A 19479-nucleotide genomic window follows, 5' to 3' on the forward strand; every position below is an offset into this window, starting at 1 on the left:
TGAGAAACGCTGGACTGGAAGAAACACAAGCTGGAATCAAGATTGCCGGGAGAAATATCAATAACCTCAGATATGCAGATGACACCACCCTTATGGCAGAAAGTGAAGAGGAACTCAAAAGCCTCTTGATGAAAGTGAAAGTGGAGAGTGAAAAAGTTGGCTTAAAGCTCAACATTCAGAAAACGAAGATCATGGCATCTGGTCCCATCACTTCATGGGAAATAAATGGGGAAACAGTGGAAACAGTGTCAGACTTTATTTTTCTGGGCTCCAAAATCACTACAGATGGTGAATGCAGCCATGAAATTAAAAGACACTTACTCCTTGGAAGGAAAGTTATGACCAACCTAGATAGCATATTCAAAAGCAGAGACATTACTTTGCCAACAAAGGTTCGTCTAGTCAAGGCTATGGTTTTTCCAGTGGTCATGTATGGATGTGAGAGTTGGACTGTGAAGAAAGCTGAGCACCGAAGAATTGATGCTTTTGAACTGTGGTGTTGGAGAAGACTCTTGAGAGTCCCTTGGACTGCAAGGAGATCCAACCAGTCCATTCTAAAGGAGATCAGCCCTGGGTGTTCTTTGGAAGGAATGATGCTAAAGCTGAAACTCCAGTACTTTGGCCACCTCATGCGAAGAGTTGACTCATTGGAAAAGACTCTGATGCTGGGAGGGATTGGGGGCAGGAGGAGAAGGGGACGACAGAGGATGAGATGGCTGGATGGCCATCACTGACTCGATGGACGTGAGTCTGAGTGAACTCCGGGAGTTGGTGATGGACAGGGAGGCCTGGCGTGCTGCGATTCATGGGGTCGCAAAGAGTCGGACACGGCTGAGCGACTGATCTGATCTGATCTGAAGCTGTTTTCCAGAACAGCTGTACCATTCTGCATCCCCATCAGCAATACCTTACCAGTACTTAGTCAACATGCTCTACTAGTTAAAGACTACTTCGGACATCTACAGGTTGTAACTTCTCTTCAATAAAATTTCAAAAACACAAAATCTGAAAGCCATTTATTTGTTAAATTTAAAAATAAAAAAAAATCATTGTTACAAAAAAGCTAAATTTAAACATTATATATTAAAGCACTCTGTTTTTTTTTTAAATGGAAAATTATTCTCACTTAATCTCATTTCCTGAGAAGAGGTAAAGTGGTCCAAATAAAATGGTGAGTCATTATAAGTGGAATCTGTTGGAAAACCAGTTTTGAGGAACAATCTTCTCATGGCTTGGATTTTACTGTTTCCTTTCATAATACAAATCAAACATGTTTCCTTTCATAATAACCTAATAAAAGCCAAAAATTACAAGGCAAGATTATAGTAAGTGTTTTCAATTTCCAGAATGATAATAACTATAAATACTAACATACCCCTGGCCTACAACCACCACAGTGCCAATACCCAGGCTTCCTTAGGGAAACAAAGCTTAAAGAGGAGTAATGCTACAGAGGATATTGAAAAACAAGTACATTAGTGTAAAATCAAACGAATTTTCTCCAAGAACCATTTATAAATATCTACATTAAATTAAAATAATTTGTTCTTTCTCAAGAACATGTACTTTTAAAACTGAATGTGCAGATTCTGCAAAACTTAAGATTCAACTGTTTATAAACTTTATCTCCATTAAAAAAAAAATTCATGAAAGCAAAATATATTACATCAGCAAAGTGTATATGCTCTAAGTATTCAGCTCCATGAATTTTCACAAAACCAACGGAAGCAGCAATGCAGAGCAAGGGCCGAGCCTTTCACCAGCCCCAGAGCCCTCCCGTCCTCCCTATCCGGGCTCTGCTTCTCACCAGCGGGGAGCCCAGTGTTCTGACGACAGTGGGGCAGGCCAACAACTCAACACACCCTCCTCCGTGTGCGACTTGTTCTATCCGACATTAAATTTGTGAAATCCATCCACATCTTTGCACTTAACTGTTGCTCATTCACTCTCATTATTTTTAGAGTTCCAATAGTGAATCTATCATTCTAATGCTGACAGGTTTTCAGGTTATTTGCAGCTCTGATGATTACGGACGCTGTTGAGAACACTGCTGTGTTTTTCTCGTGGTGGACATGTTGGGTATACGCGTGTGAGTGAGACTCTTCAGTCACAGAGCACAACCACATCTGATCTCAGTTTACATTTCTATTAACTGTGTCTGAAAATCAATTACGCTATATTCTTGTCAGCATTCAATTTTCTCCTCTGTCCTTAGTTTTGACAGTTCACAGACAAAATAAAACAAATAAAAGACTGACAGAAAAATTCATTTTCCAGAAACAGAACCAATATCAAAATTAATAAAACTGAGGGACGTTCCGGGTGGTCCGGTGGTTAAGACTTCACGCTACCCATGCAGGGGGCACAGGTCTGACCCCTGGTCAGGACACTAAGATCCTGAACGTGGCATGGCACAACCAAAAAATAAAATTAAAATGCCTTCTTAAAAATAATCAAAAAAACATTTGACATGATGCCATGAAATAAGGCTGTTCAGAGAAAACTCTACTGTAACAAGGTATTCTATGAAAAGGCCTACGGGATTCCACTGATAACAAGTTTAAACCTGAGTGAATTTAAAGTGGCTATACAAAAAATGTCCTAAATCATGATGGTGTGGTCACTAACCTAAAACCAGACATCCTGGAGTGTGAAGTCAAATGGGCCTTAGGAAGCATTACTATGAACAAAGATAGTGGAGGTGATAGAATTCCAGCTGTTATTTCAAACCCTAAAAGATAATGTTGTTAAAGTGTTGCACTCGATACGTCAGCAAATTTGGAAAACTCCGCAGTGGCCACAGAACTAGAGAAGACCAGTTTCCACTTTATTCCCCAAAAAGGCAATGTCCAAGCGTGTTCAAACTACTGTACAGCCGCGCTTGCTTCATATGCCAGCAAGGTGATGCTCAAAACCCTCCAAGTCAGGCTTCAGCAGGACATGAACCAAGAACTTCCAGATGTATAAGTTGGGTTTCCAACAGGCAGAAGAACCAAAGATCAAATCACCTACACTGGATGGATCATAGAAAAAGCAAGAGAATTCCAGAAAACACTGACTTCTGCTTCATTGATTATTCGAAAGCCTTTGCCAAATTATGGAAAATTCTTAAAGAGACAGGAATATCAGACTATCACACCTATCTCCTGAGAAACCTGTATGCAGGTCAAGAACCAACAATTAGAACCAGATATGGAACAGCAGACTGGTTCAAAACTGGGAAAGGAGTATGACAAGGCTGTATATGGTCACCCTGCTTATTTAACTTATACGCAGAGTACATCATGAGAAATGTTGGACTGGATGAAGCACAAACTGGAATCAAGATTGCTGGGGAAAATATCAACAACCTCAGATTTGCAGATGATGCCACTCTAATGGCAGAAAGCAAAGAGCCTCTCGATGATGGTGAAAGAGAAGAGTGAAAAAACTGGCTTGAAACTCAACATTCGGAAAACTAAGATCATGGCATCCAGTCCCATCACTTCATGGCAAGCAGAAGGGGAAAAAGTGGAAGCAGTGACAAATTTTTACTTTCTTTGGCTCTAAAATCACTGAAGCCATGAAATTAAAAGATGCTTGCTCCTTGGAAGGAAAGCTATGGCAAACCTAGACAGCATATTAAAAAGCAGAGACATCACTTAGCTGACAAAGGTATGTAAAGTCAAAGCTATGGCTTTTCCAGTAGTCATGTACAGATGTGAGACTGGTCCATAAAAAGGGATGCATGCCGAAGAATTGATGCTTTCGAACTGGGGTGCGGAAGAAGACTCTTGATTCCCTTGGACTGCAAGGAGATAAAATCAATCGCTCCTAAAGGAAATTAACCCTGAATATTCATTGGAAGGACTCTTGCTGAAGCTAAAGTTCCAATACTTTGGCCACCTGATGTGAAGAAATGACTCACTGGAAAATATCCTGATGCTGGGGCAGACTAAAGGCAAAAGGAGGAGGAGGTGGCAGAGAATAAGACGGTCAGATGCGTCACCAATTCAATGGACAAGAATCTGAGCAAACTCCGTAAACAGTAGAGGATGGAGGAGCCTGGTGTCCCCGAGGTCGCAAAGAGCTGGACACAACTTAGCAACCGAACAACAATTTGAGAAGCCTAATGAATTTCAAGTCACTAGAAACACTGAGTACAGGTAAGAACGAAACGGTTCTACTGCTATGCATGTGTGGTTACAGGAAGTCCAGATGAGAAGAGCCCTGTTTAGTCACAGGGTCACCACATGTAAGAAAACACGAGGCCAAACGAGAGCATTCATGAACGGCAGAGGGAATGGTTCACAAATTTGCCTTTTTCCATGAGGAATGACTGAGAGTACTGACATGCGACAGACTGGAAAAGAGAAAACTCACAGGAAAACAGTTCTTAATTAGGATAAGTTTCTGAACATTGTAGAAAAACAGACGAACTCAATGTAATAAATAACTTTCTAACATTCAGAAATAATGAAAGGGGTGCTTTAAAAAACAGTGAGCTCAACAGAAGGTGGAACAGTATAGGGGAAAATTCCTCTTGAAGTTTTGACTAAACAAACCCCAAAGTTCTCTCCACTATGACAACTTAATTACAAGCAATACTCTTACAACAACTGCCAGTCAGGCACTGTGGATGAGTTAAAATATAAAACTATCCATATTACCTAACCATAAACAATCAATAAAGGAATCAACCACTTCTACCATATGATATCAGCAAAACAGGAACATTTAAAATCTCTCTACACAGATGTCTATATAAAAATACAGGACTGAAAAAATATATACAGGACTTAGAAAATCTAGAAAACGGAATTAAAAAATCAATTCTCATCAGTTTAAAAAAGGCTTCAGTCGCTCACTCATCACTTCTATCTTCAGTCAGCTTTATTTCTACTGTCACTCCTCAGTGGAAACGAAGACAGGAGACAGGAACTAAACTGATTCCTGAAACTCAGCAAAGTGGAGACCTTTTGAGTAAAATAAACAAACTCTTCTCAAGGTAGCAAAGCCTACCTATGGAAGGGGAAAAACCAGGAGGGGACATGTCAGCCACTGCAGGCCACACACGCACAGAAACAGTCTCTGGCAAAAACAAAAAACAAAGAAAAAGCCACCAAAGAGACACAGCATCCATGGAAGCAAACTACATCTACAATATAAGTTCAAATAGAAAATATATTTGGAGAAACTTCAAGTGCTTATTTTCCTGGCAGACAATAAGCCAGAGAGAGACAGAAGGGGAGAAGTCTTACACGTTACATAACCAACAGGGTTTCTAATTGCTAGGACAGGTAATTTAACGTGTCAGCTAATGCTGACTTGGATAACATAGGAAGAAATGCCTTTTAATCTCTTATCTAAATGCTTCCCTCCCTCACATTCCCCCTGCAGTTCAAAGGCGCTACATCTCAACCAAGGTAAGCACACTCTTGCCATTAAAAATAGAAGGGTTTGGCACCTTAACTGTAAAACAAATAGGAAGAAAATGTGATGAAGTAGCATATTATTTCTTTGAACGTTAGGACATTCTGGTATGTACTCAAGAGCAAGTTTAACCACTGAGTTTTAAGTTTAATTTTCAATTTCAAATCTACTCTATTCAGTTTCTGCTTCAGCTTTAGTAGAAATTTTATTGCTTCATTCAACAATGAGAGTTACTCTGTAAACAAGAAAGGTGTTGTAAGTATCTAGGGACATGCTAAAGATCTTAACCACCTGTCCTTCCCACAGTCTTCTTTAAAAATAAATAACATCATCACAAGAGATCATTTTCACACCTTAACTACCTGTGAACAAAGTCTTCTTTAAAAATAAATATCATCATTACAAGAGATCATTTTCACATCTTAACTGCTAAGCTGTATTTCTTCTGAACCACTGGTATGCTTCTGTCTTGTTTTAGGAATCTTACAAACAATAGCATTTCCCTCTTTCATATGGTAACCAGAAATCTCAAAACCAAACCTACAGGTCTCCTCTAGTAACTTGAGTGTGGTACACACCATCCTGTACTTTTTCACTCTTCATGATTGTTTCATTAGCTACTTTAAAAAACTACTGTCGAATAAAATTCTAAAACCAATCTCAAACCCTCTTTTGAACAAGTCAGAGAATAAACAAACACCAACAAAAACTGGCATCTCTCTTACAAAGTAAACAGGGCTCTAGAGCCAGGCAGGAAAGCAGGGTTCCCTGAGTATTTCAGTGACCATGGCTAAGAGTGGTGGAGCCATTGAAAAGACAAATTTATTCTATCCTTTCCACTCTCCCAACTTAACCTTCGAAAATACTCTCCTTTATGACTCCCTTTTCTTTCTTTATCACACTAAAAGTGATGAGGCATCTTCCCTATTACTGGACAAAAGTTTTAGGGGATATCGTCACCTCAAAAAAACAAGTTTAATATATTCTATCCTTTTCAATCTCCCAAATGAACCTTTGAAAATACTCTCCTTTATGACTCCCTTTTCTTTATCATACTAAAAGTGATGAGGCATCTTCTCTATCACTGGAGAAAAGTTTAAGGGGATATCATCACCTCAAAATTAACCAAGTAGAGCTTGCTTCCTTAACAGATCTGGAGCCCACCGTTCCCATCACTGCACTGTCAGACTTTCTTCTTTGAAACCTGAGCAGCAACAACTGGGAAAGCAGCTGTGCAAACACTGTGTTTGTGAGTAGCAGATGGAGAAGCTCTTACGCTGTCCTCAAGTGCAGAGACCTAAACTCTCCTCAGTACTCTGTAACAGCCTACATGGGGAAAGAAACTGAGAGAGATGATCCCTGGGTAACGGGTTCACTCTGCTGTACCCCTGAACCACAACCCTGTACATCAACTACAGGAGCCCGCTCTGCCCGTGGAAACCGTGCAGAGAGCATCTCGGGGGCAGCCTGCTTCAGCGGCCTCCGATGCTCTCCGAGTCCTACCGTTCTTTAAGAACCCTGGTTGGGTGGGAGGACACGAGGCCTGGGATCTTGGTCTGCGGCCCTGGGGCGATTCATTCATCCATTCACTCTACAGATCTCTGCTGAATGCCAGGTGGTGCGCCAGCCTCTGAGGAGACAGCAAGGCACAGGCAGGTCTGCAGTCTGACCCTTGCTCTCGGGGAGCTCACTGGAAGCAGCGCATTCAGACAACGCAACTCGCAACCGGCAGAGAGCGTGACTGACGTTATGGCGGGGAAAGCACAGGATGAAGCGCAGCTCCTGGCTGGTCAGTCAGATGGGATATGAGGCCTTCCTGCTTCACACGGGGGGATGAGCACCACACGGGACGGTGGGTTTGGGGAAGCTGTGCGACACTGTACAAGGCGTGAAGAGAGCTAGCACGCAGATGCTCTCCACCCCTAGACTGGTTAAAATAGCACCGAGACCGAAAGGGGCTTATAATTTACTAAAAAACAAGAGTTTATAGTTTAGGGCACTCTACCCCCAAATACTGAGAATCAAATGATAAAATGCAATGCTATCGATGCATGCTATCAAAACTCTGAAAAAACAACTGCCTTCAAATGTACTTGACAGTATTTAAATCAGCATAAATCTTACTGGCGCACAATCAAGTCAAATGTTAAAAAGAGCCATAAGAATAATAAGCTATCCTATTTTCCTAGGGAAATAATTCAAAATAAAAGAAAAAAAAATTTAGAAAATAATCAGACAATCCACAGTATACTGAGTAAATGGAATATTGCCTGACCATAAAAATAACAAAGTATTTAAATGAAAAATGTAGAACATACAGCTGATCACTAAAAATGTGTGTTTAATGATAAAATCAGAGGCAGCCTAGACAGATGCAGTATTTAAAGTGAAGGAATTAGGTATTTCAGACTTTTTATATTTTATAAAGCTGTCAAATATTTCGTAGAATAAAGTAGTTTCTCCTCTATAGATTACAGTATCCTCTAATTCATTAAAGATTATATTAACATCCGCGAAACAAAATTTTTTTAAAAAACAAAAGTAGAAAACTGGCTAAGAAAAGTTATTTACAGCTCTCCGATAAAGGAAAGTTGGTACCTCACTATGCTGAGCAGAGCCGTGAAGTGTCCTGGATCAAACGGGCAAAGCGGCAGAAGCAACGGAAGCTCCGTGATCACAGACACTGAACCGGGAGCAGAGCCTAATGGTAACCTGAGAGAGTGGTGATCTAATAACCTAAGAGAGTGGTGATCTAATAACCTAAGAGAGTGGTGATCTAATAACCTAAGAGAGTGGTGATCTAATAACCTAAGAGAGTGAGGATCTAATAACCTAGGAAAGTGAGGAGGGGAGTACTGATCCCTTAAGAAACACCAACGTCCACAAGCGTGAGACTCACTGTTTCGATTCACTGTGACAAACTTCCAAGGTTGGATCATTATAAATGAAGGCAGCTTCTAAGTCATTGATTCTCACTCGGTATATTCTACACTGCTTGCTGTTCAACTTGATTCTATTTAAGTTTGCAACTGTGGGAAATATAGTCAGTTCCACAAATCCCTGTAAAGAGAAGGAATGATAATTTCATTACAATTAATACTGGTATACTTTAGAACACATTTCTTTGATTTCTACTACTTAAACACACACTACACTCCAGAGACAGAATCTCAAATAGGTATACACATCCAAGTGCTCTAACTTCACCTCAAGTACGGTTGTCTGAGTGACTAAATGGGTGTGAATTTACCATCCTGGTGTTTCACATTCACTATCAGTGAAAATTAAACCAGATGCTAGAAAAAAAGTAAAATGACTCAAATGTAAGAATTTTATATATAATACAAAATTATCAAATATAAGAATTTATAGATAGACTGGAACCCAACGGGGAGTAAGGGGAAAAAAATCCAAGAGCAAAAAGAGACCCAAAACCAGTTCAGGGAGTGAAAGGAAACTGCCTCTGGCGACCTCCCAGGTGGTCCAGAGGTTAACAATCCACCTCCCACTGCAGGGGACTCAGGCTCAATCACCGGCCGGGGAACTAAGACCCCACACGCCACAGGACAGCAAGGTCTGAGAGCTCCAACTACTGAGTGCATACACTTTGGAGCCCCCGGATCCCAGCAAGGAGCCCCGGCACCACAATCCTGTGTGCCCCATCAAACACCAGACGCGGACAAAAATTCATGAATATTTTTTATAAAAAAGAAAGAAAACAGCCTCTCAAAACAGGGTAAAAACTACACCACCAAAGCTAACACGTATGCATCTCTGCTCACGGGAGGTAAATCAGGACACGTGATATAACAAGAGTTACAAGAAACACTCAGGCAAGGAGGAAAAAATCCACTGCAGCCTCCAAGAGCAGCAGACACTTCAAAGTGCTGGATGATTTTCTACCAAGCACTCCCAAAGGCCACACAGTTCTACCACCTCAGCCTGGTGCTGAGCAACGATCTGAAGCACGTACAAGACACAAGAGGCAGTGACATCCACTGTCCACTACCCTCCTGCGCTGAATCAAATGCGAAAGACAGACCAGTGGAACATGGAATCTTATGTCCAGTGAGTTTAATATTCTGGGTTGAAAACACAAAATATGGGAGGGCAGGAAACAGTAACATTTCAAGGGCTGAAAATCCCAGGAATATCTAAAGTACAACTGAGGGAATAACCATAGCGAACAAGATTACAACACTTAATTATAAGGGCTGTTATTAAGCACTACTATGTATTACACTGGAATTCCATCCCCTCCACCTGCTTTGTTCGTGGTGATGCTTTCTAAGGCCCCCTTGACTTCACGTTCCAGGATGTCTGGCTCTAGGTCAGTGATCACACCATTTTGATTATCTTGGTCATGAAGATCTTTTTTGTACAGTTCTTCTGTGTATTCTTGCCACCTCTTCTTAATATCTTCTGCCTCTGTTAGGTCCATACCATTTCTGTCCTTTATCGAGCCCATCTTTGCATGAAATGTTCCCCTGGTATCTCTAATTTTCTTGAAGGGATCTCTAGTCTTTCCCATTCTGTTGTTTTCCTCTATGTCTTTGCACTGATCACTGAGGAAGGCTTTTTTCTCTCTCCTTGCTATTCTTTGGAACTTGGCATTCAGATGCAGTTGAGCTATTTCAAATCCTGAAAGGTGATGCTGTGAAAGTGCTGCACTCAATATGCCAGCAAATTTGGAAAACTCAGCAGTGACCACAGGACTGGAAAAGGTCAGTTTTCATTCTAATCCCAAAGAAAGGCAATGCCAAAGAATGCTCAAACCACCGCACAGTTGCACTCATCTCACATGCTAGTAAAATAATGCCCAAAATTCTCCAAGCCAGGCTTCAGCAGTACGTGAACCGTGAACTTCCAGATGTTCAAGCTGGTTTTAGAAAAGGCAGAGGAACCAGAGATCAAATTGCCAACATCCGCTGGATCATGGAAAAAGCAAGAGAGTTCCAGAAAAACATCTATTTCTGCTTTATTGGCTATGCCAAAGCCTTTGACTGTGTGGATCACAATAAACTGTGGAAAATTCTGAAAGAGATGGGAATACCAGACCACCTGACCTGCCTCCTGAGAAACCTATATGCAGGTCAGGAAGCAACAGTTAGAACTGGACACCCAACAACAGACTGGTTCCAAATAGGAAAAGGAGTACGTCAAGGCTGTATATTGTCACCCTGTTCATTTAACTTCTATGCAGAGTACATCATGAGAAACACTGGGCTGGAAGAAGCACAAGCTGGAATCAAGATTGCCGGGAGAAATATCAATAACCTCAGACATGCAGATGGCACCATTCTTATGTCAGAAAGTGAAGAGGAACTGAAAAGCCTCTTGATGAAAGTAAAAGAAGAGAGTGAAAAACTAAGATCATGGCACCTGGTCCCATCACTTCATGGGAAATAGATGGGGGAACAGTGGAAACAGTGTCAGACTTTGTTTTTTTGGGCTCCAAAATCACTGCAGATGGTGATTACAGCCATGAAATTAAAAGATGCTTACTTCTTGGAAGGAAATAGCATATTAAAAAGCAGAGACATCACTTTGCCAACAAAGGTCCGTCTAGTCAAGGCTATGGTTTTTCCAGTGGTCATGTATGGATGTGAAAATTGGACTGTGAAGAAAGCTGAGTGCCGAAGAACTGATGCTTTTGAACTGTGGTGTTGGAGAAGACTCTTGAGAGTCCCTCGGACTGCAGGGAGAGCCAACCAGTCCATTCTAAAGGAGATCACTCCTGGGTGTTCACTGGAAGGACTGATCCTCAAACTCCAACTCCAATTCTTTGGCCACCTCATGGGAAGAGTTGACTCATTGGAAAAGACTCTGATGCTGGGAGGGATTGGGGACAGGAGGAGAAGGGGAGGACAGAGGATGAGATGGCTGGATGGCATCACTGACTCGATGGACGTGAGTCTGAGTGAACTCCGGGAGTTGGTGATGGACAGGGAGGCCTGGCGTGCTGCGATTCATGGGGTCGCAAAGAGTGGGACACGACTGAACTGAACTGATATGTCACGCATTACACCAGATACTTTTGTATATTTTAATCCCATTAACAACTTCAAGAGATAAATATTAGTTTATACAGATTAAGGATTAAGAAAATTAAATCATTACGTGGAGAACTGAGATTCAAACCCACATCTACATGATCGCAACTGGTCCCCACTATGCCACAATGTCTTCAGTGCAACGCTTTTCAATAACATGCAAGAATTATTTTTTAGATAAAATTTAGCCCAGCCACTCAAAAGCCCATGTAGAGCCCCCTTTCCCCCAACTGACAAATAACAGTCATACATCTTTAAATTAGACCATCTGAATAGATCTACTTGCCTGGAAGCAGATAAGAACAAAAAAAGCAGAAGCAGTAACATTGATGAAGTCTCTGAGTTGAAAGGTGTTAAACTGTGAGCAACTGTAGAAAGACCTAAATTCCCTTCATCAGCAATCATGACCAATTGACATGAATGATCCTGGATTAGCTGAAAGACTGTAAGCAAAACTGAGATAACATCAAAAGTGAACCAGAAAAGATTATGGGAACTGCTGTCAAGAAGTAGTGACATGAGACAGAAGAATAAGCTTTGGGTTTCTAAACTAAGGTTAACAGTAATAAAACAGTGAATGGTATACTTCGTCATGATAGGGAAAGCCCAGCCTCCTTGAGTTATCAGGTCTCTGACACCACCTAGAACCCTGATCTGCACCTGGCCTGCAACCCTGCAGCCGCAGCTCCGGCAGGGCAGCCCCAGCTGGAGCAGGATGCAGCCTCCAGGGCTCCTAAATGCTCCCTCTTCCTGCTCCCACTCCCGCCCCAGCAGCCAACCCCAACGCCCTCCTAGAGTCCCTCCTCCTCAAGTCCAGGTTCATCTGTCCATGGAATTTTCCAGGCAAGAATACTGCAGTGGGTTGCCATGTCCTACTACACGGGAGCTTCCTGACCCAGGGATTAAACCTGCGTCTCTTGTTGTCTCCTGCACTGACAGGAGGATTCTATACTACTGAGCTACCTGAGAAGCCCGTACCTCAGTTTCCTCATCTGCAAAACAAGAATAGCAATACTACCTACCTTTTGGTGTTATTGTAACTGAGCAATTTAAAGCAAGGAAAGCACTTAAAATCACAGCTGGCATCCAGTGAAAGCTTTTGTTATTCTTCTTAGATTCTGCTGCTTCTCCTATGCGTTCACGCCGCACTGAACACCATCCTCTGTTCATTAATATCACCCCAATTCCCCAATATGCACTGAAAGTTCCTACGTTCCCTTATTAACCCATCTCAGCCGTCACGCTGGGCCATGGATGTAGACACAGCTGATTCCGGCAGGAACACTGCTTCTCGTTCCTGCATTTCAGCTCCTACCTTCACAGCCCTTCCGGGACAGCAGTCAAGACCACACACTGGGAGGCCCCCCATCACCGCTCAGCATGGCCCCGGCGCGGACACTTTAAGCCTGAGTGTCCGCAATGCCTGTCGCTCCCGCCAGCCCTCCTGCTGACCCCATGGCCCACTTCACTCCTTGGCCTCCTCCAGTCTCTCTCTAAAACCCTCCCTGGTGTTTTCAGGGCTGCTATCTTCCTTGGCCGTCTAAGATCCTTACCTTGAACCACTCTTGTGTCAACTATGGTCTCTCGCCCTTTGGCTACACGCGCCTATCTCCTCCTCCTGTTTTGAAGAGTTCCTTCCACTCCTCTGCTAGAGGCCACACTCTGTAGTGCTCTCAGAAGCCATGCTCTATTAATCACCTTCTCCTATAACTATAATCTCTCCTCTCACAGGACTTTCCCCCACACCTACAAACATGTTCAACTCTCTCCTATCTTTCTTTTAAATCTTAACTTCTATGTCACCTCAAATAAATAATTTTTTGCCCTTTCCTGGAGTTAACTATATTTTGGTTCAGAACTGACAGTAATCCCTGGAGTCCCATTACATTACAACAGTTCACTAGGCAGACTGGAAGTCAGGGTGTGTGTGTGTGTGAGAGAGTGAGTGTTGGGGGGAGGGTATGGAGGGGGGTTGTTTTTGCCAGGCAGTGCAGCTTATGGTATCTTAGTTCCCTGACCAGGGATTGAACCTGGGCCCTTGGCAGCGACAAGGCAGAGTCCTAACCACTGAACTGCTAGGGAATTCCCCAGACTGGCGACCTCTGGAGGTCAAGTAATAAAGGGGTTTAAGGGGTTCCCACATCTCTCTCAGGGTAGGCCTGGTGTTTATTACGCAGTCCAAACATACAGGATACATTTGAGTAACTGGCAAACCTCACAGTCATTCTTTGACCTCCCTCTGAGTGAGGTCTACGGTGGAAGGACTGAGTGGACACCAACGGGCCACCTGTCCCCCTTCAGCACAACCTTCAACACAACCTGACACCTCTGAGAACGGCAGAGATCAGCGCCCGCAGAGACGCGGACGACGCCTAATCCACCTTCATTTAACTCAGCTATTTGGCCAGTGCAAAAGCCAAGTGGGTCTTGCAGAATGATCGTGAACTATCACAAACTTGCCAACCACAACCACGTTTGCAGAAGTGATACTCTGACTGCAGCAAATCAGCACAGCTCCTGGTAGCAAATATTGCCATGAATTATCAAGCAATTTTTTCCCTCCCCCTCAAATCCCATCAGGAAAAAAAAAACAGAAGCAGGCTGTCTTCTAGACATGAGAACCCCATCACTATCATCTAGTAACTCTCTCAACTCTCTGCTCAGTCAAAACAAAGTTCAAAAGTGTCCTGACTGCAGGGTAGCCCAAAGTGAATCACACTGGTATGTTATACTGACAACATTACAATACCTGGACCTGGTGAGAAAGGAAGAACAAGTTCTCGATCTGCCTTACTAGAAAACACACAGATGGCAAAGGCTGAGAGTTAAATCTCATGGATGTTCGGGGGACTGTCACATCAACAGAGCTTCTAAGGTTCCAGTGGTCTGAGGCACACAAAAATAAACCTACAGTGAAAGTTACTGCACTTTGCACTTCCCACCAAGAGGGGGAAAAAAAGAAGGCAGGAAAACTGGGAGGCTTCTTTGCATTCAGAAAGCAATCTATACATTCAGGCATATCGCTTACTAGGCAATCATTAAGACTGTCATCTTCTGGAAGAGGTCCAGAACAACAAAGAGCTCTGCAGTGGGTCCAGGCTGTGGTCCAAGCTGCCCGCCTCAGGCCGTATGACTCAGCGGAGCCACCAGCACTGGGCTGTGCCCAGCAGACAGGGATGCTGCACTGACTCTGGCTTTCTCCCGCAGGATGACACTGCACTGCCATTCCGCGGTTTCAGAGGAAACCCGGGGCCTCTTCTGCCAGCAACTATTTTCTATGTGCAAAGCAACTACTGCTTTGCTACTAGACCCTGCAGTAGAGACCGAACACATAACCATGGGACTCCAAACATTTCAGGGAGTTTTTGTTAACCTGAAATGGCTATCATGAACTGAGTGCGTGCAGCAGCTTGCCACCTTTTAATGGAAACACCACCTCCGGACCAGGCCCAGGAAGGCTCCTAAGGCACAAAAAGCAAACAGCGTGCGCCACTGACTCAGAACCCAAAGAGACTTGCTCCCATCGAATCTCCACTTCCTCTCAATCCACACCCATGACCTCATGGAGAGTTCCCTATGTTTAATAACGAGACAAAACACAAGCCTGAATTATGAATAAGTCTGTACAGCAGGCTAGCACAGTTGAAAATGGATGGTAACTCTCACTGAAGCGTAGTCATGAAACAGTGCAAGAAAACCCTGCTGTGGGCAGGACACCAGCAAACGCAACAGGTGGCACAGTGTTTGCGGAAGCAGAAATGACCCACGTACACTTCTACAGGGAGTGGGGCAGTGCTAGGTTGGCCAGCTGGTTAGGAATGTGTAAAGAACAAGACTAAAGGACTGAAAATAAGAGGGTGATGGGAAAAGTAAGTGTACACATGAATCTCTCAGAGTAGGTATAATATGAAAATGTTATCACATAAATGACCAACAGAGGCATCCTCAGGGACTGTGGAGGGGGCCCTCAAAAATCAACTGGCAAAATTATCTATCCAGCAGATGTCCACAGACTCTTTCCCTAGCCACCCTAATACACAAAGTTGTCACGGTGGCAAGAACAGAGGCCACACAGGAACCCAACAACATGCTCTGCCCTCAACAAAGCCTGATCTGGTCACCATCAGTGCTGAGTGCCCGCCTCCCCACAGCAGAGGATCAAAATCAGCTTCTAACAAGGGATCTTCCCAGGAAGGATCAGTTAGTCAGTCACTCAGCAGTAAAATGACTACATTAGACAGCTGGTATTGTAGAGGGGAGACAGTAATTTATCCTTATAAAAACACATACTCTAGATTTTCCTTCCCTATTAATACAATTTACCTACAAAAAGCCATCCGTGTCAACATACTATCCCATACACACTTCCATGTGTATAGAAAAGTGTGGCAGAATTTACACATAAATTTTACATGCAAAGTTAATTTTTTCCTCTCATCCAGAAGTGGCCAACATGATCAACTGCTGAAGGCTCAGCTACAGCACCAACCGAGAGCTCTGACAGGAGGCCATCCTAAACCAGTGGCCGCTGTTGTAACATTAGGTCATCTCTGCACAGCCAAGCAGACCTGGGAGCCAAGGGGCAAAAGCAGGAGTGACTATGCTCACTACTGCTTCAAAAAGCCACTGAAAGGATTTTGCTTCCTGTCTTGAAGACTTCAGGTTCCGGGCGTTCAGAAGCCTAGTGGTCAAAGAGGAACGCATCCACCAGGGCACAGAGCCACGGCTTTATTAAAGTGGAAGCTGAGACTAAACCACTTCGGGCTCCTCATGCCATTGAACGAACAGGCACAGAAAGGGGTCACTGTCCTGGCTGAAAGACTAGCAGCAACTGCGATTCTGTTACACAACAGAAGCAAGAATTCCATTTGCAATTCAGGGGGTTCAATGGAAGGCCTCTGAGGTCCTCTTGACGAACAGCCCTAATCAATGGCAAACTGCAACAAACCAAATGAAGTCAAAACCAGCAAGGATGCAAAATGAAGGTCTATGACAGACCAAAAGAAATGCTGTCAAAAGGAAAGAGAAAACTGGAATAGGTGGAAGAAAGCTGTGTACATCAACTTTGACCTTGATATCAACTGAAGAAAGCAAGGGCTATAATAACTAATATTCACATTCTTTTACCCACCTTTCTTCCATTACAGGCGATAGCTAATATTTCAGGTGGGAAAAGTGCTGAAATCGCCATTTCTTCACACAAGTGGATTACTTCAGGGATCAGCTAACTTTTTCTTAAAGGGCCAGAGACTAAATAGATATTACAGGCCTCACAGTTTCACAGCTATTCCACTTTGCCATTGTAGCTTCAAAGCAGCCTTAGACAGTTTATAAATAAATGGGTGTAGCTGTGTTCAAATAAAACTTTACTTACAAAAACAGGTAGTTAGCTAATGCCACAACATAGCTAATGCTACAATAGCTGATGGGACTTCCTTAAGCTGGGAACACTGTCATCTAAACAGAAGCGTTGAGAGGATGATCTGGGGGCAAAAGGGGTTAGACTGCTGTAGATACCTTCCTTTTGCCCTTCCTAATCTGCCCTCTAACCCTACTCTGTATCCAAGAAGATGCATTAACTGGGCACTAGCCTTCCGGCTGCTGGTCAGGGTGGTCAAACAAGAGGCACAAAGAGGAAACGGAAAATAGAAGAGGAGGGAGCTCCACAGATTCATAACCCTGGGTCTTAGGCTATCAACGGCGTTCCTAGAACAAATATATCAATCCACACGGATATTTGGATATATATCATATATGGATATATATATGCAGATTTATCAATCCATATGGATATAACAATCCCTACATCTAAATTGGCGGGGGGGGGGGGGGGGGGGGTGTGCAATTACTAGGTTTCAAACACCTTTATCCAGAACTTTACTACAAAGCAATGCCAGGGAAACAAGGTCACGCAAAAATCAGAAAAACAATAGCAGCCTCTGAACAGTCAATTTAAATAAGTCAGTTTGTCTATCAACCTTAATTTTTTCACAGAAAAAAATCTCACTGTGGACTTATTGTTTCATACGCAAATCTAAAATGTTTGGTAATGTAGACTTTCATATTCCACAACATACTAAGAGAAATAAATTTTTATCAGAAAACAGGAAAAAAGGAAAGGGAGAGCTGAGGTGTTGGCCAGTATAGTAGTAAGGCCATGGCTCTTGAAGTCATACAAGTTTGAATTCTAATTCGTATCTATTCTCAAAACCCATGACCCGGAGCGGAAAGTTTCTGAGTACTGCAAAGCATGCTGTTGTTCTCTCTTATAACTGCTGAGAACATACTTACCACAACAGATTTTCTCTGGAAGTTTATGTTGTTGATGCAGACGACCTGATGGGTTGTACATTAAAGAATAAAGAAAATATTTCAATTATTAAATAATGCATATTTCGATCCCAGTGTAAACAAGAACTGTGTTCCAAGCAGCTCAAAATCATACTTATCTTTCATGCTAAAACCCTAGAAATTAGCGTAACTTGTTCATTTAAAATTCAGCAACAGCCACGAAAATAAAATTTTTTGGACAAAAATGCAATTTAAGAAAAAGGTACATTAATCTGTAAAGGGCAGTAAATCTGCTGAAATTACATTGTCATTCAAGACATTTTCGCCCTACAAAACTGTGGGCGGCTTCCAGTTTCCCACTAGGCTTTCCAGGCCCACTAAGTCAGCTTCAAGCGATCACTGAAACTGATTAATCATAACTAACGAAAACCAAACCTAGAAGTGTTAGTCGCTCAGCCGTGTGCATTCGGTGACCCCATGGACGGTAGCCCGCCAGGCTCCTCGGTCCATGGGATGCTCCAGGCAAGAATACTGTAGTGGGTAGCCTTTCCCTCCCCCAGGGCATCTTCCCGATCCAGGGATCGAACCTGGGTCTCCTGCACTGCAGGCGGATTCTTAACCGTCTGAGCCACCCGGGAAGCCCCAGAAGAAAGGGAGATAAAGAAAAAAAAATACTTATAATTTATACGGCCTTGGGCTTTCAAAGCCCTTGTCTCCTTTCTTCCTGTTCATTCTGGCGGGGTCAGAGCCAGTCGGCGGCATAAAGGGGCCCCGCGGAGCTCGGCTTCCCGGCCTCCCGGGCGGCGGCGGGGCATCACCGGCCTTGGGCACCCGACGCTCCCCGTTCCCGCACGCTCCCAAAAGTCACGGCCCGCGGCGGGAGCGCCCTGGGCACCACGCCCAGCCCTGCCCGATCCGCCGCGGCCGCCCTTCACACTCGCTCTGGGGACTCGGCTCGTCCGTCGTCTCCGTCGAGCGCCTGTCACGGAAACACTCCCCACAGAAGCGCCCAACGGCGCCGGCTAGCCGACATCTTTCTCGGAACCTCTGACTCCTGACGTCAGCGGAAGTAGGGCGGCTCTGAGGCGGCAGCCGGAAGTCTTGTTGTCCGTGGGCGGGGCTTGGCGAGCACCGGGCTTTGCGTTTGCCATTTAAAGTGCAGACGGCGGCTGAAAACCGTTGAAGCTGTGGAAACTTGACAGTTATTTTGTGGATGACGCGAACACAGCAGGACGGAAAGGCGAAACATTAAATTTTAGAGAAATAAAGATGTAGCGCAAACACTGAAAAGCATGGGGACGAGGTTTTCAAAGCGCCAAGGGCCGAGACCTAGGAAACCAGGAGGCGTCCCTCCGGGCGCTGTGTAAAAAGAACCCTCAACTCACCGGAGCTGTGACTTAGGCTGGAAAAGACGAGATTACACCTTAAGGAGTCTAACTCGAAATCAGGTCCTCACTAGGCATCGCTGCCTCGGTATTTATTGAAAAATTAATTAATTAAATAAGTGGATTATACAGATGCAGAATTACTGAAACACCGGACTATTTTGAAATCATCTGCATTTCATGAGGGAGAAGGCAATGGCACCCCACTCCAGTACTCTTGCCTGGAAAATCCCATGGATGGAGGAGCCTGGTGGGCTACAGTCCATGGGGTCCCTAAGAGTCAGACACGACTGAGTGACTTCACTTTCACTTTCCACTTTCATGCATCGGAGAAGGAA

At 43.6% G+C, this 19479-nt stretch overlaps 1 protein-coding gene across 8 annotated transcripts in view; it reads right to left on the minus strand.

Annotated features, from left to right (window-relative positions):
- TAF2 (TATA-box binding protein associated factor 2) overlaps window positions 1–18812 on the minus strand; it is an 88319-nt gene extending 69507 nt beyond the window's left edge. For 4 of the 8 annotated variants that reach the window (XM_059874302.1, XM_059874301.1, XM_059874300.1 and 1 more), the window contains exons 1-3: window positions 18435–18812; window positions 17757–17810; window positions 8312–8472 (exon numbers count right to left, since the gene is read on the minus strand). In XM_059874302.1, coding sequence (XP_059730285.1) covers window positions 8312–8472; window positions 17757–17810; window positions 18435–18518 — 299 coding nt within the window. In that variant the 5' untranslated portion in view covers window positions 18519–18812. Of the gene's footprint in view, window positions 1–6915; window positions 7043–8311; window positions 8473–17756; window positions 17812–18434 lie in introns of those variants that run through there. The other 4 variants (NM_001191141.1, XM_059874304.1, XM_025001788.2 and 1 more) reach the window with 4 other exon arrangements.
- Window positions 18813–19479: the final 667 nt, after the last annotated feature.

The sequence above is a fragment of the Bos taurus genome, chromosome 14 (assembly GCF_002263795.3).
Source record: "Bos taurus isolate L1 Dominette 01449 registration number 42190680 breed Hereford chromosome 14, ARS-UCD2.0, whole genome shotgun sequence".
NCBI classification, from domain to species: domain Eukaryota; kingdom Metazoa; phylum Chordata; class Mammalia; order Artiodactyla; family Bovidae; genus Bos; species Bos taurus.